At 42.4% G+C, this 25702-nt stretch overlaps 1 protein-coding gene across 3 annotated transcripts in view; it reads left to right on the top strand.

Annotated features, from left to right (window-relative positions):
• LOC133551136 (brevican core protein-like) overlaps positions 1–25702 on the top strand; it is a 38498-nt gene that overhangs the window by 7103 nt on the left and 5693 nt on the right. For all 3 annotated transcript variants that reach the window (XM_061897521.1, XM_061897522.1, XM_061897524.1), the window contains exons 2-8: positions 13341–13411; positions 13505–13858; positions 13935–14109; positions 17035–17162; positions 17235–17528; positions 17632–18306; positions 18378–20471. In XM_061897521.1, coding sequence (XP_061753505.1) covers positions 13341–13411; positions 13505–13858; positions 13935–14109; positions 17035–17162; positions 17235–17528; positions 17632–18306; positions 18378–20471 — 3791 coding nt within the window. The remainder of the gene's footprint in view (positions 1–13340; positions 13412–13504; positions 13859–13934; positions 14110–17034; positions 17163–17234; positions 17529–17631; positions 18307–18377; positions 20472–25702) is intronic.

Below are 25702 nucleotides of genomic sequence, written 5' to 3'. Positions count from 1 at the left end.
CAGTGGATGAGGGGGTAGCTTCCCTCCGCCTTCCGGTGGGGGATGGATCGTGACTGTTGTGTGCGCTAATGCGCCAGGTGGCAGCTCAGGGTACCCACCCTTTTTGGATTCACTCGAGGGAATATTGGAGAACTTTCCTCCGGGTGATTACCTCGTTCTACTGGTGAAAATCAACGCTAATGTTGGCATCGACAGTGAAACCTGGAGAGGCGTGATTGGGAAGAATGGCCATCCGGATCTCAACCCGAGTGGTGGTTTGTTATTGGACATTTGTGCTCGTCACGGATTGTCCATGACGGACACCATGTTCAAACATAAGGTTGTCCATATGTGCACTTGGCACCAGGACACCCTAGGCCGCAGTTCCATGATCGACTTTGTAGTTGTGTCATCGGATTTGCGGTCTCAGGTTATGGACACTCGGGTGAAGAAAGGGCCGGAGATTTCTACCGATCACCACCTTGTGGTGAGTTGGCTGCGATGATGTGGCAGGATGCCGGACAGACCTGGCAGGCTCAAACGCATTGTGAGGGTCTGCTGGGAACGCCTGGCTGAGTCTCCTCTCAGAGAGAGTTTCAATTCCCGCCTCCGGAAGAACTTTGAACATGTCACGAGGGAGGCGCTGGACATTGAGTCTGAGTTGAGCATGTTCCGCACCTCTATAGTTGAGGCGACCGATTGGAGCTGTGGCCGCAAGGTAGTTGGTGCCTGTCGTGGCAGTAATCCTAGAACCCGCTGGTGGACACCAGCAGTAAGGGATCCTGTCAAGCTGAAGAAAGAGTCCAATCGGGTTCTTTTGGCTCATAATACTCCGGAGGCAGCAGACAGGTACCGACAGGCCAAGCAGTGTGCGGCTTCAGCGGTCGCAGAAGCAAAAACTCGGACATGGGAGGAGTTTGGGGAAGCCATGGAAAACGACTTTCAGATGGCTTTGGAGCAATTCTGGACCACCATCCGCCGCCTCAGGAAGGGGAAGCAGTGCAGTGTCAACACTGTGTATGGTGGCTATTGTTTTCTGCTGACCTCGACTGCGGATGTCGTGGATCGGTGGAGGGAATACGTCGAAGACTTCCTCAATCCTACCAACACGTCTTCCTATGAGGAAGCAGTGCCTGGGGAATCTGTGGTGGGCTCACCTATTTCTGGGGCTGAGGTTGTGGAGGTAGTTAAAAAGCTTCTCAGTGGCAAGACCCCGGGGGTGGATGAGATCCGCCCGGAGTTTCTTAAGGTTCTGGATACTGTGGGGCTGTCTTGGTTTACAAGAATCTGCAACATCGCGTGGACATCGGGGGGCGGTTCCTCTGGATTGGCAGACCAGTATGGTGGTTCCTCTCTTTAAGGAGGGGAACCGGAGTGTGTGTTCCAACTATCATTGGATCACACTCCTCAGCCTTCCCGGTAAGGTTTACTCAGGTGTACTGGAGAGGAGGCTACGGCGGATAGTCGAACCTCGGATTCAGGAGGAACAGTGTGGTTTTCATCCTGGTTTTGTATCTGTGGATATGTTCTATACTCTCGGCAGGGTCCTTGAGGGTGCATGGGAGTTTGCCCGGCCAGTCTACATTTGCTTTGTGAACTTGGAGAAGGCATTCGACCGTGTACTCGGGAAATCCTGTGGGGAGTGCTCAGAGAGTATGGGGTCACGGACTGTCTAATTGTGGCGGTCCGCTCCGTGTATGATCAGTATCAGAGCTTGGTCCGCATTGCCGGCAGTAAGTTGGGCGCGTTTCAAGTGAGGGTTGGACTCTGCCAAGGCTGCCCATTGTCACTAATTCTGTTCATAACTTTTATAAACAGAATTTCTTGGCACAGTCAGGGCGTTGAGAGTATCTGGTTTGGTGGCTGCAGGTTTAGGTCTCTGCTTTTTGCAGATGATGTGGTCCTAATGGCTTCATCTGGCCAAGATTTTCAGCTCTCACTGGATTGCTTCGTAGCCGAGTGTGAAGCGACTCGGATAGGAATCAGCACCTCCAAGTCCAAGTCGATGGTTCTCACCCGGAAAAGGGTGGAGTGCCATCTCCGGGTTGGGGAGGAGATCTTGCCCCAAGTTGAGGAGTTCAAGTACCTCAGAGTCTTGTTCACGAGTGAGGGAAGAGTGGATCGACAGTGTCGGTGTCTTCAGTAATGAGGACGCTGTATCGATTTGTTGTGGTGAAGAAGGAGCTGAGCCAGAAGGCAAAGCTCTCAATTTACCGGTTGATCTATGTTCCCATCCTCACCTATGGTCATGAACTTTGGGTTATGACCGAAAAGACAGGATCACGGGTACAAGCAGCCGAAATGAGTTTCCTCTGCGGGGTGGCGGGGCTCTCCCTTAGAGATAGGGTGAGAAGCTCTTTCATCCGAGAGGAGCCAGATGAGATGGTTCGGGCATCTGGTCAGGATGCCGCCCGAACGCCTCCCTAGGGAGGTGTTTCGGGCACGTCCGAAAACCCGGGTCACTTTAGGAAGACTATCTCTCCTGACTGGCCTGGGAACGCCTTGGGATCCCCCGGGAGGAGCTGGACAAGGTGGCTGAGGAGAGGAAAGTCTGGGCTTCCCTGCTTTGGCTGCTTCCCCCGCGACCCGACCTCAGATAAGCGGAAGAAGATGGATGGATGGATGCATTGCAATAAAGTAGTAAAAAAAGAAGTGAAGCTTAAAAATATTGAGTAAAAATATAATTATTTTCTAATATTATTATTTTATTATTAAATATACGTGTAGGCCTGTATATGGGTCAACTATCGCCTACTGAATGTATGGTATATTTTTTTATATTTGTATTATTCAATTCAAATGTAATTATATATATACATTATACATATTAACCATTATGTAAAATGCATTAATTGTATTTATATTAATATTTGATATGCATATGACAAAAACTAAATGTCATAAGGAGGTAAAAGTAATTTTTAATTGTCTATCTGATTCAGCTCAAGTGCTTTTTAACATTTGCCACACCCTCCACTGTCCATTTATTCGTTTTGGGGCACCTCCTTTCTTTAGAGGTACTCTAAGGACAACCTCGTGTGCTGAGAATTTATACTATTACATAACATTACTGCAGCGTGGGATTGGGTTATTTCAGGTGATAAACAGCTGTATAGTTGACCTTAATATTGGGTCCTGCAGCAGAATTGACTTCTAGCCTTAAAGTCTCAATTTTATTGTCCAAAGCTGTAATCAGTCTCCTCCTTCTGTATTTTGCTCTCTTTGGCAAAATACCACTGACAAGCTTGTGGTGCCCCAAAGCGAAACTGATGCAATGAAGACACCACAAGCCTTTCATAATATCTGTAAGCAGAGAAAGAGAGAGCGACTAAAGCCATTCTCTGTGTGGTTTCAAACCAAAAAAGAGCAAGTGAAAAGAAGAAGAGGGGACCAAAAAAAAGCAAGCAAGTTTGCCAGTGTCCGTCCTTTAATACCCCCCACCCCCCGGAGGCTTTCAAGCTTTTTGTACGGGGCAGCACAGTGCGCAGCTGTCCTCCTGGCCCGCTGCTCGCTTTCTTTCTGCTTTTCTTGTGGAGCATACTAATAGTGATAGCAGCTCACAGCCCACCCAGCTGGCCAGGAAACAAGACAGGAATTATTTGGTTTTCAAAGAAGTTCTTTCAGTCCCACACAAGTTATTTAGAGGAGTTGTGTTTGGGCCGTCTCAGAGAAGTCATCAGTGCTTGTAGCGAAGAGCCCACTGCTTATATATATATATATATATATATATATATATATATATATATATATATATATATATATATATATATATGTACAGTACAGGCCAGAAGTTTGGACACACCTTCTCATTCAATGGGTTTTCTTTATTTTCATGACTATTTACATTGTAGATTGTCACTGAAGGCATCATATTATGAATGAACACATGTGGAGTTATGTACTGAACATAAAAAGGTGAAATAACTGAAAACCAGTTTTATATTCTAGTTTCTTCCAAATAGAGACCCTTTACTATGATTACTGCTTTGCACACTCTTGGCATTCTTTTGATGAGCTTCAAGAGGCGGTCACCTGAAATAGTTTTGATGCCTTCAGTGCCAATAGTCATGAAAATAAAGAAAACGCATCGAAATGAGAAGGTGTGTCCAAAGTTTGACCTGTACTGTATGTGAAGATGATCAGTCTCTTGCAAGTGCAATGATTTATTACATACTTCAATAACGTTATTTTAAGCAAATATTTTAGTTTGGAAGTTATGTTTCTATTGTTGCTATGTTTTTCACAATTCATAGTGAGTCATCCACTGTCTTTGTCTCTCACACGCACACACACATAGAGAAGTTCATTATCCCGATTATCCCCAAAATGGAATCAGTTTGAAGTTGAGGCGACCCACTGTCTTTGTCTCTGTGGGTGGAGGCGGGACCACTAGCATACCTGTACACCCACAGACACACAGATTTTTAGCTTGTAACGTAAACGTAAGGTGACATAGTAAAATAGTTGTTGTTCCTTATCCCTTTTTGGACATTTCCTGAAAGTTTACTGAAAATCCCCCCATACCTTTGATGAATTTCGATGCATTAAAAACATTTATATTAACCCCATAACGCGATAGCCAACATTCACCAGGAGATGGCATCAGACAACATAGAATCACTCTATTACAGACGGCGTCGCCATGGCTGTAACTTCCTCGTTCTTCTGCTTTGTCTCCTTGTATGTGCAGTTTTTTATTCAAATCCGCAGATGTTTTTAACGTGATTGGGCAGGCAAGCTGTTTATATATTGGGAAAGCGGACGTGAAAACAGGCTGTCCCCACTCAGGTCCGTAAGGAGCTGGAGGGGGCGTGACCTTCAGCTCCGGCTGAATTTCGGGAGATTTTCGGGAGAAAAATTTCTTCCGGGAGGTTTTCGGGAGAGGCGCTGAATTTCGGGAGTCTCCTGGAAAATCCGGGAGGGTTGGCAAGTATGAGCTGCAGTTTCCATCTTAATGATCTGAAAAAATTATTTGGGAATATCCGGCGGGCCAGATTGAAAAGCTTAACAGGCCGCATGCGGCCCCGGGCCTTAATTTGCCCAGGTCTAGTGTAGTTCATCAGTGTGTAACATAATGAGGGTCATTGGTGTGCATTGGCAGCGTGCTGAGGGTTGCCTGAGGAGATTGTTAGCTGCCTGCTAGCTTAATAACAGGGCCAGACTGGTGCCATGGTTGGAGCCATGGCCGCCTGCCACTGGCCTGAGACGCTGTGTCATTTCGCTGCCGGAGGACGCGGATGGCTTGCGGTCTGGATTGAGGAGCCTCAGTTTTGAGACTTGCAGTTTGCTCTCAGCGTCTTGCTGAGGCTTGAGAGCAACTTTCTTAGCCCAGCAATTCATCAGGTAACTCAATTCGTTAAATGATGTCACATCGTGGTATCATTTCAAGTTCGATCAGCCAAGTACAGGCTGTGCAATAAATCAACCCTCTTTTCCTGACATGGAAGCATATTTATTTTAGCGCTTTGTGTTTTGGTGCTGGTCCAATCTTCCGGGCGAGTCGTTTCCCTCAGAAAGTTTGTCTTCTCTCTGTCACATTTTTTATTTTAGTATTTTTCAAGAATTGTACAAAACCCGTTTCCATATGAGTTGGGAAATTGTGTTAGATGTAAATATAAACGGAATACAATGATTTGCAAATCCTTTTCAACCCATATTCAGTTGAATATACTACAAAGAAAACATATTATATGTTCAAACTGATAAACGTTTTTTTTTGCAAATAATCATTAACTTTACAATTTGATGCCAGCAACACGTGACAAAGAAGTTGGGAAAGGTGGCAATAAATACTGATAAAGTTGAGTAATGCTCATCAAACACTTATATGGAACATCCCACAGGTGTGCAGGCTAATTGGGAACAGTTGGGTGCCATGATTGGGTATAAAAGCAGCATCCATGAAATGCTAAGAAATTCACAAACAAGGATGGGGCGAGGGTCACCACTTTGTAAGCAAATTGTCGAACAGTTTTAGAACAACATTTCTCAACGAGCTATCGCAAGGAATTTAGGGATTTTACCATATACGGTCCGTAAAATCATCAAATAGTTCAGAAAATCTGGAGAAATCACGTAAGCGATGATATTACGGACTTTTGATCTCTCAGGCGATACTGCATCAAAAACCAACATCAGTGTGTAAATGATATCACCACATGGCTCAGGAAAACTTCATAAAACCACTGTCAGTAACTACAGTTGGTCGCTACATCTGAAGGTGCAAGTTAAAACTCTACTATGCATGGCCAAACCCATTCATCAACAATATCCTGAAATGCCGCCGGCTTGGCTGGGCCCAAGCTCACCTAAGATGGACTGATGCAAAGTGGAAAGGTGTTCTGTGGTCTGACTAGTCCACATTTCAGATTATGTTTGGAGACAGAGGACGTGGTGTCCTCCAGAAAAAAGAGGAAAATAACCATCCGGATTGTTATAGGCGCAAAGTTCAAAAGCCAGCATCTGTGATGGTATGGGGGTGTATTAGTGCCCAAGGCATGGGTGACTTACACATCTGTGAAGGCACCATTAATGCTGAAAGGTCCATACAGGTTTTGGAGCAACATATGTTGTCATGCAAGCAACGTTATCATGGACGCACCTGCTTATTTCAGCAAGAAAAGTGTTACAACAGCGTGGCTTCGTGAAAAAAGAGTGCGGGTACTTTCCTGGCCCGTCTGCAGTCCAGACCTGTCTCCCATCGAAAATGTGTGGCGCATTATGAAGCGTAAAATACGACAGCGGAGACCCCGGACTGTTGAACGACTGAAGCTCTACATAAAACAAGAATGGGAAAGAGTTCCACTTTCACAGCCTCAACAATTAGTTTCCTCAGTTCCCAAACGTTTACTGTGATGTACCACAGTGGTGAACATGCCCTTTCCCAACTACTTTGGCACGTGTTGCAGCCATGAAATCCTAAGTTAATTATTTTTTGCAAAAAAAAATAAAGTTTATGAGTTTGAAAATCAAATATGTTGTCTTTGTAGCATATTCAATTGAATATGGGTTGAAAAGGATTTGCAAATCATTGTATTCTGTTTATATTTACATCTAACACAATTTCCCAACTCATATGGAAACGGGGTTTGTAAATGAGTGTCAGAGGTGGCACCAGAGTGTATTATTGTGTGTTGTTTAAATCTTAGGGTACATTAAACTTATGTTTCTTATTGCCAGTTTGTCATTAAATAAAATAGTGAACATACTAGACAACTTGTTTGAACTGGAAATTGAAGCCTGCAACATGTTGCAAAAAAGCTGGCATAAGTGGCAAAAAAGACTGAGAAAGTAGAGGAATGCTCATCAAACACTTATTTGGAACATCCCACAGGTGAACAGGCTAATTGGGAACTGGTGTGTGCCATGATTGGGTATAAAAGCAGCTTCCATGAAATGCTCAGTCATTCACAAACAAGGATGGGGCGAGGGGTTGCCACTTTGTGAACCAATGCGTGAGTAAATTGTCGAAAAGTTTACAAACAACATTTCTCAATCAGCTATTGCAAGGAATTTAGGGATTTCATCATATATGGTCCCTAATACTATCAAAAGGTTCAGAGAATTTGGAGAAATCACTGCACGTACGCGGCAAGGCCTAAAACCAACGTTGAATGCCCATGACCTCGTATCCCTGAGGCGGAACTTCATCAAAAAAACGATATCAGTGTGTAAAGGATATCGCCACATGGGCTCAGTGAATATTAATAATAATAATTGATTATATTTATATCACGCTTTTCTATTGTTAGATACTCAAAGTGCTCACAGAGAAGTTGGAACCCACCATTAATTCACACATGGTGGTGGTAAGCTACATATGTAGCCACAGCTGCCCTGGGGTAGACTGACGGAAGCGTGGCTGCCAGTTTGCGCCTACGGCCCCTCCGACGAACACCAATCATTCATTCATCATTCATTCACCAGTGTGAGCGGCACCGGGGGCAAGGGTGAAGTGTCCTGCCCAAGGACACATCGGCAGCGATTTGGATGTCAACAGGTGGGAAGCGAACCTGCAACCCTCAGGTTTCTGGGGTGGCCGCTCTACCCACTACGCCATGCCGCCTTAGTGACACTTTAGAACACCACTGTCAGTAACTACAGTTTGTCACTACATCTGTAAGTGCAAGTTAAAACTCTACTATGCAAAGCCAAAGCCATCAGTCCATAAGATGGACTGATGCAAAGTGGAAAAGTGATCTGTGGTCTGACGAGTCCACATTTCAAATTGTTTTTGGAAACTGTAGACGTCGTGTCCTTCAGAACAAAGAGGAAAACAACCATCCGGATTGTTCTAGGTGTAAAGTTCAAAAGCGAGCATCTTTGATGGTATGGGGGTGTGTTAGTTCCCAAGCCATGGGTAACTTACACATCTGTGAAGGCACCATTAATGCTGGAAGGTAAATTCAGGTTTTGGAGCAACCTACAGTATGTTGCCATCCAAGCAACATAATCATGGACGCCCCTGCTTATTTCAGCAAGACAATACCAGGCCACATTATGCACGTGTTACAAGAGCGTGGCTTTGTAGTAAAAGAGTGCAGGTACTAGACTGACCTGCCTGTAGTCCAGACCTGTCTCCCATTGAAAATGTTTGGCGCATTATGAAGCGTCAATTACGACAACTAAGACCCCGTACTGTTAAACATTTAAGCAGTACATCTATCAAGAATGGGGAAGAATTTCACCTTAAAAGCTTCAAAAATTGGTCTCCTCAGTTCTAAAACGTGTTGTTAAAAGGAAATGCCATGTAACACAGTGGTAAAAATGCCCCTGTGCCAACATTTTTGCAATGTTTTGCTGCCATTAAATTCTAAGTTAATGATTATTTGGGAAAAAAAAGGACGTTTCTGAGTTTGAATGTTAAGTATCTTTTCTTTGCAGTTTATTCAATTGAATATAAGTTGAAAAGGATTTGCAAATCATTGTATTCTGTTTTTATTTACGATTTACACAACGTACCAACTTCACTGGTTTTGGGTTTTGTACGTAGGTGCCTAGTACAGTTTAAGAAGTGTAGATGGAACCGCTTTATAGCAGAAAGTAATTAAATATTACAGGAAATTAACAAGTAGGTTAATACGAGTGGAGAGAGAGGGTAATAAAACAACTAATGTGAGCTGTTACTGTTCAGTGGCCACTACCAGGCATACAGGTTAGGGAAAGACTGATTGATCCATAAATCGGTAGTGTTGATACCAATGGTAATATCAATACATGATCGATACTCGTGTGTAAGATATATATTTTTACTTTCCCAAGTCTTTTTTTTGTTTGTGTGTGTTTTTTCTAACATTGTTTCCAAACACAGAAGGACTTTGACGGCAAAAAACAAACCAGGATTGTCCTGTTATATTGTTTAATAATTGTGTACTATTGACTTACAAACAATTGTATGGAATAAAAGAAAATAAAAAATAGTTTAAATATTGTGTTGATATGATATGATATTGATATGAAACTGTCCAAAAGCACTCACCATTAAATTGTTTTTGGAAACTGTACATTAGATTGGTATCTGCTGATTATACTCGTGGATTCAGCAACAGAAAAACCTGTCCAACACATAAACAACACAGTATGTGTACATTTTATGTGAAGCCCTCTGAAAATAGTTTGGTAATAATGCTATATAAATTTGGATCGGGGTTAAATAAACAAAGTGAAACATTGATGAAACTTCATAACATATATATTCAATGTTCAAAAGATTGGTATCTATATACAGCTTGAAAATAGCGCCATAAAAAATGTATAGTACATTTTTCACCCTGCTTTCTTAATAATCGGAATCAGGAATCGTTGATAGCCGGATTTGTCCAAGTTCAAGCGCTACCCCTTGGGGTACTTGAAGGTATGCCAAGGGGTACGTGACATTTTTTGAAAATATTCTAAAAATAGCAACAAATCAAAAATCCTTTATAAATGTATTTATTGAACAATACTTTGACAAAATATGAATGTAAGTTCATAAACTGGGAAACGAAATGCAGCGATGCAATATTCAGTATTGACAGTTAGATTTTTTTGCGGACATGTTCCATAAATATTGATGTTAAAGATTTATTTTTTTGTGAATAAATGTTCATGAATCCAGATGGATCTCTATTACAATCCCCAAAGAGGGCACTTTAAGTTGATGATTACTTCTATGTGTAGAAATCTTTATTTATAATTTAATCACTTGTTTATTTTTCAACAAGTTTTTAGTTATTTTAGTTGTTTTTTTACAAATAGTTCAAGAAAGACCACTACATATAAGCAATATTTTCCACTTTTTTACAATTTAATATATCAGAAACTGATGACATAGTGCTGTATTTTACTTCTTTATCTCTTTTTTTCCAACCAAAAATGCTTCGCACTCACTGAAAAAAACATTCTGTAAAAAAATGGCATGCAGCCATGGCAGCTACGGCTGCCAAACGAAAACCATAAAATTAAAGTAAAACCATCCATTTCCATCCATTTTCTACCGCTTATTCCCTTTCGGGGTCGCGGGGGGCGCTGGCGCCTATCTCAGCTACATTCGGGCGGAAGGCAGGGTACACCCTGGACGAGTCGCCACCTCATCGCAGGGCCAACACAAATAGACAGACAACATTCACACTCACATTCACACACTAGGGCCAATTTAGTGTTGCCAATCAACCTATCCCCAGGTGCATGTCTTTGGAAGTGGGAGGAAGCCGGAGTACCCGGAGGGAACCCACGCATTCACGGGGAGAACATGCAAACTCCACACAGAAAGATCCCGAGCCTGGATTTGAACCCAGGACTGCAGGAACTTCGTAATGTGAGGCAGACGCACTAACCCCTCTGCCAACATTTTACACCAAATAATAATCAAAAACATTATATTTACAGAAATTTTCATGAAACGCTTTGCGGAAAAATATCGTAATTTTACAGATTTTTACTAAATTATTAAGTTCAACCACCTTAAATAAAGTGATGATGCAAACAGTTCTGCAGAAAAATACCTTTATTCTACAGAGTTTTTCCAAATTATTAAGATCAACCATCTTTAATAAAGTGACAATGCTGGCAGTTCCACAGAGAAATACCATTATTTTACAGATTTTTCCTGAATTGTTAAGATCAGGGGTCTCAAACTCAATTTACCTGGGGGCCACTGGATGCAGAAACTCGTTGCTAGGCAATCCTTATTCGAATGGCTATCCCGCCCTAGCAACATACTTGCCAATCCTCCCTATTTTACCAAGAGACATTCAGTGACCCTCCCGAAGGATTGTCCCGATGTTCGCCTGGAGATGTGTATTATGGGCGTTCCACGACAGCACTGCCTTTATCAACCTTTTCAACCCTTCGTCGCGTTCGCTCATTCACCATACAAACAGCGTGCCGACTTAGACTCATGTTGTACAAGGCTTTGGTAGACATACGATGGAGACTGCAAGGAATACTTGATCAACAGCTATACAGGTCACACTGAAGGTGGCTGTACAAACAAATTGAAAGCTGTTACAAATATGCGCCACACTGTGAACCCACATCAAACAAGAATGACAAACACATTTCAGGAGAACATCTTCACCGTGACACAACATAAACACAAAAGAACAAATACCCAGAATCCCATGCAGCCCTGACTCTTACGGGCTACACCCCCGCTACCCGCTGCCCCCTCCTCCCCCACATCACCGCCCCCCTCCGTGCGTCAGTTGAGGTGGGCGGGGTTTGGTGGTAACTGGGGTGTATATTGTAACACGTAAATATTTAGGGCTGCATGGGATTCTGGGTATTTGTTCTTTTGTGTTTATGTTGTGTTACGGTGAAGATGTTCTCCCAAAATGTGTTTGTCATTCTTGTTTGATGTGGGTTCACAGTGTGGCGCATATTTGTAACAGTATTAAAGTTGTTTGTATGGCCACCGTCAGTGTGACCTGTATGGCTGTTGGCTGTTCATCAAGTATGTCTTGCAGTCACCAACATATGTCATGTTACAGAGAAAAATGTTAAATTGTTAGTATGAGCATAAACCTTTATATAACAGGCTACATATATTTTCAACTTGAATGTAAAAATACACATAAATATTTTAAAAATAAGATTTACCTTAAAATTACATATAAAACTGTTAGATTGTTAGTATGGACATAGACTTTTATATAACAAGCTACATGTTTAATGAAAGTTAATTACTGTAATTTTACATGAATTTGAAAGTAATTTGAGAAAACAGAAAATTATATGTATAATTAATTTGGTATTTTTCTGTAAAAAAAAAAGGAAATATACATAGTTTGTCATTACTGGCATATTACTTAAAATAACAGGCGGTTTGTTTATTTACAGTTAATGTCTTCAATTCTACAGTTGTATAACCTATTTAAAAAAATAGAAAAATTACAATAGAAATTTAGAGTAGGGCTTCACGATGGCAGAGGGGTTAGTGCGTCTGCCTCACAATATGAAGGTCCTGAGTAGTCCTGGGTTCAATCCCGGGCTCGGGATCTTTCTGTGTGGAGTTTGCATGTCCTCCCCGTGAATGCATGGGTTCCCTCCGGGTACTCCGGCTTTCTCCCACTTCCAAAGACATGCACCTGGGGATAGGTTGATTGGCAACACTAAATTGGCCCTAGTGTGTGAATGTGAGTGTGAATGTTGTCTATCTGTGTTGGCCCTGCGATGAGGTCGCAACTTGTCCAGGGTGTAGCCCGACTTCCGCCCGGTTGTAGCTGAGATAGGCGCCAGCGCCCCCCGCGACCCCAAAAGGGAATAAGCGGTAGGAAATGGATGGATGGATGGAAATTTAGAGTAAATTAACCATAAAGATAGGATTTTTTTTTACAGTGGTGATTAGGGCGTACTTGAAATAAAAAAATGTTCACAAGGGGTACATCACTGAAAAAAGTTTGAGAACCATAGGGTTAGCCTATTTGCTGAAGAAAAAAATAATAATTTTCAGTTTCCATACATGACAAGTAGCTGGCAAAGCTTTAGAATTTGCTTTAGGATGTGGTGCAAAGCCTTAGGATTGTAAGTGTTTCCCTAATGACGTCATGAAACGCCGTAACCCTAAAGAAGTGTGTTTGAGCTGAGCAAACAACTGAGGGATAGATTACGTTACACGTATTACATCATTAAAACTACATTTTTGTAAATCCTAATGTGAGGCATAAGCTTTGTTTTTGTCGATACAAGTGGTAGGGGGTCAGATATGAGAGTGAAAATGACCTGTCTAGACAAATCCGTTTAGGATTTGTCTAGACTGCCACCTCTTTAAGTTTAAATATCTGTGAAATTGGAACCTGGGAAGGAGAAATAATATGTCTTTATTATCTTTATATCCCTTCACACCATTACTGATGGGATGTTCTGCCTCCTTGTCTCCACAGACTTGTCCTTCTCTTTAGTGTAGTTTGTCACTTGACTCGAGCCTTTCCCACCCAAATGCCATCTGCATATGGTCAGTAGTCCTTCATTATTAACACTACTAGTTTAAAGAATATGATGTTATTGTTGTGGAAAATAGACATTGTCCTTGATGTTCTTTCTGCAGACGACATCCCTTCTCTCCAAGTTAACATTTCCCACCCCGGCGTCCTTTTCGCCCCACTGGGCCGATCCGTCGTCATCCCCTGCTTGGCCTCCTCCACACCTAGAATGCTGCCACGGGTGAAATGGACGCTGTTGTCCGGCGGGCAGGAGACACAAATCTTAGTGGCGCGAGGCGACAGGGTGAAAGTAAACGAGGCGTACCTAGGTCGTGTGGCTTTGCTCAACGACTCGTCCTCTCCCGGGGATGTGTCGCTTCGCATCTCAAATTTACGCTCCAGTGATTCGGGTCACTATCGTTGTGAGGTGCAGCAGGGCCTGGAAGACGCCAGTGATCTTGTACAACTCAAGGTCAAAGGTAAGACGATTAAAGATGCATGTTGCTGCTGATGAATTGTTCTTGAATGACACTGCACGTGCGTGTTTGTGTATAGGTGTTGTGTTCCACTACAGGGATGCCACGGATCGATATTTCCTCTCATTTCATCAGGCCAAGGCCGCTTGCAAGGCCATTGGGGCACAAATTGCAAATGGGAGCCAGCTTTGGGCGGCTTATTTTGATGGTTATGAGCAGTGTGACGCAGGCTGGATAGAAGACCAGACGGTCAGGTACTGCATGTTTAGATTAGTGTTGTCCCATACCAATATTTTGGAACCGGTACCAAAATGTATTTCGGTCCTTTTCTAAATAAAGGGGACCACAAAAAAATGTCATTATTGGCTTTATTTTAAGAAAAACATCTTAGGGTACATTAAACATATGTTTCTTATTGCAAGTTTGTCATTAAATAAAGTAGTGAACATACTAGACACCTTGTCTTTTAGTAATAAGTAAACAAACAAAAGCTTCTAATTAGGTTGCTGACATATGCAGAAACATGTGGTGTCATTTATCATTCTAATTTTTTGTCAAAATTATTAAGGACAAGTGGTGGAATTTTTTTTTATTAATCTACTTGTTCATTGACTGGTAATATCTGGTTATCTACACTTCTGTTAAAATGTAATAATCACTTATTCTTCTGTTGTTAGATGCTTTACATTAGTTTTGGATGATACCACAAATGTGGGTATCAATCCGATACCAAGTAGTTACAGGATCATACAGTGATCATATTCAATGTCCTCATGTGTCCAGGGACATATTTCCTGAGTTTATAAACATAAGATACATTTTAAAAAAATGAACGATTTTGTGATGCTATAAAATATCGACTAGATACGCTCTTGTACTTTGTATCATTGTTTATATTGTAGCATCCCGGAAGAGTTGGTGCTGCAGGGAATTCGGGGAATTTATTCTGTAGTGTTTATGTTCTATTGGTGAAAATATTGGCCCTAGGATGAGGTGCCGACTTGTCCAGGGTGTACCCCGCCTTCCGCCCGATTGTAGCTGAAATAGGTGCCAGCGCCCCCCGCGACCCCAAAAAGGGAATAAGCGGTAGAAAATGGATGGATAAATGGATCGTGAAGTGAATTATATTTATATAGCGCTTTTTCTCCAGTGACTCAAAGTGCTTTACATATTGAAACCCAATATCTAAATTACATTTAAACCAGTGTGGGTGGCACTGGGAGCAGGTGGGTCAAGTGTCTAGCCCAAGGACATAACGGCAGTGACTAGGATGGCGGAAGCGGGGATCGAACCTGCAACCCTCAAGTTGCTGGCACGGACACTCTACCAACCGAACTATACCGCCGGATGGTGAAAATATTCTCGCAAAATGTGTTTGTCATTGTTGTTTAGTATGGTTTCACTCTATGGCACCAGTTTATGACCCTTAGTGTGACATGTATGGCTGTTGAGTAAGTATGCCCTTCATTAACTTGTGTGTAGTGTTTTCAAAGTTAAGTTGGTCATTTTAACGGTTGATGATTGGTCACAGAGTACTCTTTTCTTGACTTTGTCAACTTCAGACCTTTTTAACACGTCAAAAGTCATGGCTTTGGTGTAATGCGGTGAGTAGTGAAGCATACAGTGGGGCAAAAAAGTATTTAGTCAGCCACCGATTGTGCAAGTTCTCCCACTTAAAATGAGGACAGAGGTCTGTAATTTTCATCATGGGTACACTTCAATTGTGAGAGACAGAATTTGAAAAAAAAATCGAGGAATTCACATTGTAGGAATTTTAAATAATTTATTTGTAAATTATGGTGGAAAATAAGTATTTGGTCACTTCAAACAAGGAAAATCTCTGGCTCTCACAGACCTGTAACTTCTTCTTTAAGAAGCTCTTCTGTCCTCCACTTGTTACCTGTATTAATGGAACCTGTTTGAACTTGTTATCTGTATAAAAGACACCTGTCCACAGCCTCAAACAGTCAGACTCCAAACTCCACTATGGCCAAGACCAAAGAGCTGTCGAAGGACACCAGGAAAATAATTTTAGACCTGCACCAGACTAGGGAGAGTGAATCTACAATAGGCAAGCAGCTTGGTGTGATAAAATCAACTGTGGGAGCAATTATCAGAAAATGGAAGACATACAAGACCACTAATAATCTCCCTCGATCTGTGGCTCTACGCAAGATCTCCTCCCGTGGGGTCAAAATGATCATGAAAACGGTGAGCAAAAATCCCAAAACCACACGGGGGGACCTGGTGAATGACCTGCAGAGAGCTGGGACCAAAGTAACAAAGGTTACCATCAGTAACACACTACGCCGACAGGGAATCAAATCCTGGAGTGCCAGACGTGTCCCCCTGCTTAAGCCAGTGCATGTCCAGGCCCGTCTGAAGTTTGCCAGAGAGCATATGGGAGAATGTCATGTGGTCAGATGAAACCAAAATAGAACTTTTTGGTATAAACTCAACTCGTCGTGTTTGGAGGAAGAAGAATACTGAGTTGCATCCCAAGAACACCATACCTACTGTGAAGTATGGGGGTGGAAACATCATGCTTTGGGGCTGTTTTTCTGCTAAGGGGACAGCAGATTGATCCGTGTTAGGGAACGAATGAATGGGGCCATGTATTGTGAGATTTTGAGCCAAAACCTCCTTCCATCAATGAGAGCTTTGAATGGTTGACCAAATACTTATTTTCCACCATAATTTACAAATAAATTCTTTAAAATTCCTACAATGTGAATTCCTGGATTTTTTTTCACATTCTATCTCTCACAGTTGAAGTGTACCTATGATGAAAATTACAGACCTCTGTCATCATTTTAAGTGGGAGAACTTGCACAATCGGTGGCTGACTAAATACTTTTTTGCCCCACTGTATGTAGCTATCACTTGTCCTACAGGGATGATTCTTGAAATAAATGTACTTGACTTGTCTCCATGGAGACAAGGATTAATGATTTAGAAGGAGCTATGACACTGCACACTGCAAGTAGTCATTAGCGTGGGGGACCGGTACATTTTAGAGGCGGTATAGTACCAAATATGATTCATTAGTATCGCGGTATTATACGAATACCTGTATACCGTACAACCCGGGTTTAAATACCTGTACAACCGTAGTTTGGATACCTGCAAACATCAGAGTCACGAAGAGTTTGGTGATATTTGGTTTTCTTTTGCATCAGGTACCCCATCCAAAACCCTCGTGAAGCTTGCTATGGAGACATGGACGGGCAGCCCGGAGTGAGAAGCTATGGACTAATGAATGCAGAGGATCGTTATGATGTGTATTGTTATGTAGAACAAATGGATGGTATGACATACAACCCTGTCCAACTTTTGCAAGATTAAACAATTAAAAAAATAATTTAAAATGCGATTTCAGGGGAGGTGTTTCATGACCCAATGCCACAGCAGCTGTCCTTTGAGGGGGCCCAGTCATACTGCAGAGCCGCAGGGGCACAGATGGCCTCAACGGCGCAGCTTTACATGGCATGGAGTGAAGGTCTGGACCACTGTAGCCCCGGCTGGCTATCTGACGGCAGCGTGCGATACCCTATCAGGACCCCAAGAGAGCGATGCGGAGGGCCTCTGGCAGGCGTAAAGACCATATATCGCTTCAGTAACCAGACTGTCTTCCCAGAACCGTCCAGACTTTTTGACGTATTTTGTTTTAAAGGTGTGTGTAGCTGATGCCTGAACAGTTGTTGGAAAAACCTACAGACTTAAAACTTGAAGAACAAATCAAATGTCTATTCTTATGTATTCTTTTTTTATTACAGGTACAGATGATGCAAAGGATTCCACTGTAGACAGCACCACCGATGAGCCCAGGAGCCTGGAACAAGATGTTGTTATTCTGAAAGCAGAAGAGAGCGTACTACTACTCGGCCAAAACTCAGAGCAAGTAGAACGAGAGGCTCAGAGTGTGCTTGAAACTATCCCCCTCTATCCTCCAGCAAAAGAAAATGACATAAATGAGCACACATTTCTGTCCGATAATTCAGAGAATCCCTTAAGCACCACGGTTACTTCAGATTTCCTAGGACCTCTTGACAGGACTTCATCTTCGACAGAAACCTATGACTATGACTCTCAAAGTACAACAGGACTGATAAAAGGTACTACCCAGAGCACGGATTCCTACCAGAATTTTACTGAAGTAGAAAACACAACATGGCTTCCTAAGTTTAATGGCACTTATCTTCATAACCTGCCAGAACCAGACAGTATGGCCAAAGGGCGCACACCGCCATTAAACAAGGGAAAGGAACAACTGGAAACCAACTTATATTTTAACAGTACCGAGACTCAAGATGAAATCCTGCAAGCTCCCCCTTCCACTCAAACGGTGAAACAAGTGGAGAAAAGAGAACCTGCATCACAAACGACTGAACCCCCTGCAGATCTGACATCTTTTTGGATCCCAATGAGCGGCTCTGGGGATACTTCTCAAGGTACAAACTGCTTTATTTTTTAGTACGTTGATGCTGTGATTCAACCTTGAAAAATGCTGCTTTTCTTTCAGAAAGTCGCCAGGAAGTGACCGTTTTCAAGCTAATCTCAAAGTCAACCACCCACCAGACGCCCCCTGTGTCAACCGGCAGTGCTTCTCCAAAGTCATTCACATCCGTCGCAGTTCCAACTTTCCCATCTAGATCCGGGCATTCTCACACTCTTGGCTCAGATAATCTCTTAAAGTCCATTTATACGCTTACAGAGGGAAGCACAAGCTCAGAAATTGAAGACACCTTAGATAGCGTTGAAAGGCAGCTTCTTCCAACTAAGGCTATCCCTTTTGAAGCAACTTCATCTACCACTCAATATCAAGAGAAGCCTACTGAATCCATCACAGCACTCTACCAGCCATCTGGTCACAGAGCGCTTTTTGACGTATCCACCACCAGTTATGAAGAAACAAGTGGACTTGAACCTGATATGATCACAGCACAAACCAGCGATCATATTACATTTAACTCAACCGTCAAGGAGAAGGTTGTCGAGGATGCTACAGGGGCTACGGCCATTGAAGAAGTTAAGGTTGTTCACATGTTTGCACAGAATTTTAGACCCAACAAAGCTTTTGGTAAGGAAGAAGAGAAACACCGTAACGCCGCTGGAAACTCCAAAGAAGTAACGACAATGTTTGACGAGGAGGCTAATGTTACTCGAAACCCAAGTGGGTCTATCGCATCCATGAAATTGAAAGAAAGTGATGCTACTGTATATCAAAAAGAAGTAGCAGCTACAACAACACCAATATTTGAAGTGGAGACTAAAGCTATGCTAAACCCCAAAGAAGGAACTGAAAGTACACCAAAACTTGAAGAGATTTTTAATGATTCTCTAACCCACAGAGAAGTTAATGTCACACTATTATTTAAAGAGGCTACAGCTACTTTAGACCCAAAAGTCGAACCGACATTAGCACCTACCACTGTGTTGCCAATGCCCAAAGAAAGATTTGACATTACCCCTATATTTGAAGAAGAAGCTAAAGCAATACAAAGTCTTGAAAAAGTAGCTAAAGGAAGCCAAAGACTTGAAGAGGCAGCTAATGTCATTAACTCTGAAGAGGTAGACACAATAACACCAGTATATGAAGAGGAGGCTAAAACTACGCTAAACCTTGACAAAGTAGGTCAAGTAACACTAAGATTGGAAGAAGCAACTAATGCTACCACTAACTTTGAAGAAGGAGGTACCATACCAACATACGAAGAGGAGGCTGAAGCTGTCCTAAACCTTGATAAGGTAGCTGAAGTAACACTAAGGTTTGAAGAAGCTGCTAATGCTAGCGCTAGCTCTGAAGAGGTAGGTACCACGACACCAGTATATGAAGAGGAGGCCAAAGCTATGCTAAATCTTCACAGAGTAACACAAAGATTTGAAGAGGAGGCAAATGTTACCCCTAACACTGAAGAGGTAGGTACCTTAACACCAGCACATGAAGAGAAGGCTACAGCTATGCTAAATCATGATAAAGTAGCTAAAATAACGTTAAGCTTTGAAGAGGCAGCTAATGTTGCCGCTAACTCTGACGCGATAGATACCACGACGCCATTTTATGAAGAGGAGGTCACAACAGTTCCTAAAAAAGAAGCTGAAATGATCCCAGTCTCTGTACATCTTGTCACTCCAACCTTTCAAGAGAAAGTATTCACAAGTTCCGAGGTTGAAGCTAGCGCCACCCCCACATTTAGCGAGGACACTACAGAGGCCACCACCCCAGACGACGACACTTCCACTGGTCTGGCGTTTGACGAGGAGATTACCGTTTTTCCTCTAGATCCCAAATCGTCAAACTGGGCTCTGCTGACCACCACAACCGAACCACAAGAGTCTCAGAAGGATCTGGAGATTAGCACCAAATCCTCATCTCTCTCATCCACAACAGCTCCACGGTCCCTTTCAGCTGCAGAGGCCACCAGGATGGCCGCCGTTAGAACAACAACATGGAGCCCTTGGAGCCCTACCACCGCTACACCCAAAGTCTTCCACTGGACACAGGAGCCCCAGACAGTGACAATGATGAATGTTGACTTTAGCCCCACCCAGGCTTCAACCCGCCATGTTTTGCCCAAAGAGAAGGCAGCTGTGGGCGGTAAAGTGGGAATAGCAGGTAATGCTAAAATAGCTCTCATCAGCCTAACTGTGCTCTTCTTGTCCTTGGTACTGATGCACTAAAAACTCCCCATCTGCTTCTCTCCTACGCTGGCCTGCCTTGTTCTACATGTTTCACCTCTGACTCCGCCTTATTGTCCTCCCAAACACGTTTTCCCTTCCTTGTGACCCAAAAAGGACGTCTTCATTTGACACACTGTCCTGTCTTGTTTTGTGTAATGTCTTCCTCTCTATCCTCTGACTTCTGTGAAGTATTGTAACAGTACAGTGATATGTTTGTCAATTCATGTTCCAATTGCACTGCAACCCCAGTCCGGAAGTAACCTCATAAGGGACTCTGGAAGACACGAGTGTGTGAATGTCTTTTAATGCTACTTTCCCCAAGTTGTAGTGAAAGCACACAGCATAATGTGTAGAAACACAATGTTGTTGTACAGTCAATTTGCTGAGTATTTTTGCTTTTAGGTGCAAAAAAGATAAACGTGCTGCACATGCATCTATGTGTCAAATCTTTTAATTTTTGGAATTTATTTGGGTGTTCTCCAATTAGTGTTCAATTAAACGCAGAATCTCCAATAGTTGCTGCGTGTGTGGTTTACAACACTAATTATTTTTTTTACAAACCATGTTTCCATATGAGTTGGGAAATTGTGTTAGATGTAAATATAAACGGAATACAATGATTTGCAAATCCTTTTCAACCCATATTCAGTTGAATATGCTACAAAGACAACATATTTGATGTTCACACTGATAAACATTTTTTTTTTTTGCAAATAATCATTAACTTTAGAATTTGATGCCAGCAGCACATGACAAAGAAATTGGGAAAGGGGGCAATAAATACTGAAAAAGTTGAGGAATGCTCATCTAACACTTATTTGGAACATCCCACAGGTGTGCGGGCTAATTGGGAACAGGTGGGTGCCATGATTGTGTAAAAAAACAGCTTCCCAAAAAATGCTCAGTCTTTCACAAGAAAGGATGGGGCGAGGTACACCCCTTTGTCCACAACTGCGTGAGCAAATAGTCAAACAGTTGAAGAACAACGTTTCTCAAAGTGCAATTGCAAGAAATTTAGGGATTTCAACATCTACGGTCCATGATATCATCAAAAGGTTCAGAGAATCTGGAAGAATCACTCCACGTAAGCGGCATGGCCGGAAACCAACATTGAATGACCGTGACCTTCGATCCCTCATATGACACTGTATCAAAACCCGACATCAATCTCTAAAGGATATCACCACATGGGCTCAGGAACACTTCAGAAAACCACAGTCACTAAATAAAGTTTGTTGCTACATCTGTAAGTGCAAGTTAAAGCTCTACTATGCAAAGCGAAAGCCACTTATCAACATCATCCAGAAACGCCGCCGGCTTCTCTGGGCCCGAGATCATCTAAGATGGACTGATGCAAAGTGGAAAAATGTTCTGTGGTCTGACGAGTCCACATTTCAAATTGTTTTTGGAAATATTCGACATCGTGTCATCCGGACCAACGCAAAGTTCAAAAGCCAGCATCTGTGATGGTATGGGGGTGCATTAGTGCCCAAGGCATGGGTAACTTACACATCTGTGAAGGCACCATTAATGCTGAAAGGTACATACAGGTTTTGGAACAACATATGCTGCCATCTAAGCTCCGTCTTTTTCATGGACGCCCCTGCTTATTTCAGCAAGACAATGCCAAGCCACATTCAGCACGTGTTACAACAGTGTGGCTTCGTAAAAAAAAGAGTGCGGATACTTTCCTGGCCCGCCTGCAGCCTAGAATTCCACTTTCAAAGCTTCAACAATTAGTTTCCTCAGTTCCCAAACGTTTATTCAGTGTTGTTAAAAGAAAAGGTGATATAACACAGTGGTGAACATGCCCTTTCCCAACTACTTTGGCACGTGTTGCAGCCATGAAATTCTAAGTTAATTATTATTTGCAAAAAAATAAATAAACTTTATGAGTTTGAACATCAAATATATTGTCTTTGTAGTGCATTCAACCGAATATGGGTTGAAAAGGATTTGCAAATCATTGTATTCCGTTTATATTTATATCTAACACAATTTCCCAACTCATATGGAAATGGGGTTTGTAAAAATGGGTGTAAAGCAACCTCGTAATGCAGGTTTTATTATCCTCTTTAAAGGACAGTAGCTGCATTTGAAGTATCATGAGCCGCTTAAATTACCTCTGCATAGGCTTTTACGGTCCACATTATGGAATATGTAATGCTCGAAAAGAGTTATGTTTTCCTGTCCACTTTCTAATGCACTCCTAACCATTAGTTCAAAACGTTAACATACTGTATAAGTTAATCATAGATCAGGGGTGTCAAACTCATTTTCTTTAATGGGCCACGTTGCAATTATGGCTGCCCAGAGAGGGCCGTTTGTACAAAACCCAAAACCAGTGAAGTTTGCACGTTGTGTAAATCGTAAATAAAAACAGGATACAATGATTTGCAAATCTTTCTCAACTTATATTCAATTGAATAGACTGCGAAGACAAGATATTTAATGTTCAAACTGAGAAACTATTTATTTTAGAATTTAATGGCAGCAACACATTTTTAAAAAGTTGGCACAGGGGAATTTTTACCACTGTGTCACATGGCCTTTCCTTTTAACAACACTCAGTAAAAGTTTGGGAACTGGTGAGACCAATTTTTGAAGATTTTCAGGTGGAATTCTTTCCCATTCTTGCTTGATGTACAGCTTAAGTTGTTCAACTGTCCGGAGTCTCCGTAGTGGTATTTTAGGCTTTATATTGCGCCACACATTTGCAAAGGGAGACCGGTCTGGACAACAGGCAGGCCACTCTAGTACCTGCACTCTTTTACAATGAAACCACGCTGTTGTAACACATGGCTTGGCATTGTCTTATTGAAATAAGCAGGGGGGTTCATTATAATGTTGCTTGGATGGAAACATACGTTGCGCCAAAACCTGTATGTACCTCTCAGCATTAATGGTGCCTTCACAGATGTGTAAGTTACCCATGCCTTGGCCACTAATACACCCCCATACCATCATATATGCTAGCTTTTGAACTTTGCGCCTAGAACAATTCGGATAGTTCTTTTCCTCTTTGTTCGGGAGGACACAAAGTCCACAGTTTCCAAAAACATTTTGAAAGGTTGAAAAGGATTTGCAAATCATTGTATTCTGTTTTTATTTACAATTTACACCAGGTGCCAACTTCACTGGTTTTGGGTTATGTAACTCAATATACAGTATGATAACATGAATGTATAGTTACATATTATTATATATTACACAATTGCATATGCATTTATTTATTATGGATAGCTTGCTTTAGAATCCTAAGCCAAGGTGACAAGCAGATATTTAAGTATTTATTTTTGATAAACAATAAAAATTATTGTAATATTTTGTTGCATTTTTAGGTAATATCCAAGTTTAGAACAGTGGTACTCAAACTTTACTAACAACCACCAGTCATGTCTTGTGATCATGTTCTGTTTAGTTATGTTCTGTTTTTGACTCGATTAGTTCCTGTTTTTGCGCACCCTGGTTTAAGTTTCCATGACAACTCATTAGTTTCACCTGCATCATTTATTTGAACTCACGCATCCGTTAATCATGTCACTATTTAAGCCTGCCTTTTTTTGTTTGCCGTTCTGCTGTCATCGCTCTGTTTCATGATTAGTTCACGCTGTTGTTCCATGCTCATTGTTCATGCCGCTCTTGTGTTGCCACGTAAGTTTTCTTTGTTATTCTAGCCAGTTTAGTGCGTTGTTTAGTTCATGTTTTCATGTCTTAAGTTGTTTTTGCCTCCGCCATGTGCGCGCCTTTTATTTTCACTTTTTCTAGCATATCTGAATTATGTCCCGTCACCTTCCCTTGCATGCTGGGAAAACAAACCACACCATAGTCCACGTTATGACCCCACCTCAGAAAACACTTGGCTTTCCAAGTTCCACGGTAATGACAATCATTAAAATACAGTCACGTAGTAGGTCTAAATATTCGTGAAAAACAAGACATTATATTTTTTTTTTTACAAGTGTGTGTAATATTTTTGGTCACTGTAACATTACACACATACATGTAACACTGTGTTTTAATATTTAATTAATTGATTCTTTGGGGTACCTTTACATGGAGCCCACGTGCCACCAGTTTGAAAATCACCGGTTTAGAATACTCTCTGCACTGGGGAGTGCTCAGAGAGTATTCTAAGGGTATCGGACTGTCCGAGTGTGGCAGTCCACTCCCTGTACTATCAGTGTCAGAGCTTGGTCAGCATTGCCGGCAGTAAGTCGGATCTGTTTCCAGTGAGGGTTGGACTCCACCAAGGCTACCCTTTGTCAACAAATCTGTTCATAACTTTTATGGACAGAATTTGTAGGCGCAGTCAGAGCGTTGAGGGGATCTGTTGAGAGGACTAGGTCTCTGCTTTTTGCAGATGATGTGGTCCTGAGGATTTTCAGCTCTCACTGGATTGGTTCGCAGCCGAGTGTGAAGCGACTGGGATGAGAATCAGCACCTCCAAGTCCGATTTCGTGGTTCTTGCCCGGAAAAGGGTGGAGTGCCATCTCTATGTTGGGGAGGAGATCATGCCCCATGTGAAGGAGTTCAAGTACCTCGGAGTCTTGTTCACGAGTGAGGGAATAGTGGATCGTGAGATCGACAGACGGCGTCTTCAGTAATGCAGACGCTGTATCAATCCGTTGTGGTGAAGAAGGAGCTGAGCCGGAAGGCAAAGCTCTCAATTTACCGGTCGATCTACATTCCTATCCTCACCTATGGTCATGACCTTTGGTGTATGACCGAAAGGACAAGATCACGGGTACAAGCGGCCAAAATGGGTTTCCTTTGCCGAGTGGCGGAGCTCTCCCTTAGAGACAGGGTGAGAAGCTCTGTCAACTGGGGGGAGCTCAAAGTGAAGCAGCTGCTCCTCCACATCGAGAGGAGCCAGATGAGGTGGTTCGGGCATCTGGTCAGGATGCCCCCTGAACGCCTCCCTAGGGCACGTCCGACCGGCAGTAGGCCACGGGGAAGACCCAGGACACGTTGGGAAGTCTATGTCTCCTAGCTGTTCTAGGAACGCCTTTGGATCCCCCGGTAGGAGCTGGACGAAATGGCTGGGGAGAGGGAAATCGAGGCTTCTCAGCTTGGGCTGCCGCCCCCACAACCCGACCTCGGATAAGCGGAAAAAATGGATGGATGGATGTGGACGGTTTAGAATATAAACGATTGTGTGAAGTA

The sequence above is a fragment of the Nerophis ophidion genome, linkage group LG04, assembly GCF_033978795.1.
Source record: "Nerophis ophidion isolate RoL-2023_Sa linkage group LG04, RoL_Noph_v1.0, whole genome shotgun sequence".
NCBI lineage: Eukaryota > Metazoa > Chordata > Actinopteri > Syngnathiformes > Syngnathidae > Nerophis > Nerophis ophidion.
Note: the sequence above shows the minus strand (reverse complement) of the source record. Positions and strands in the feature narration are given on the sequence as shown.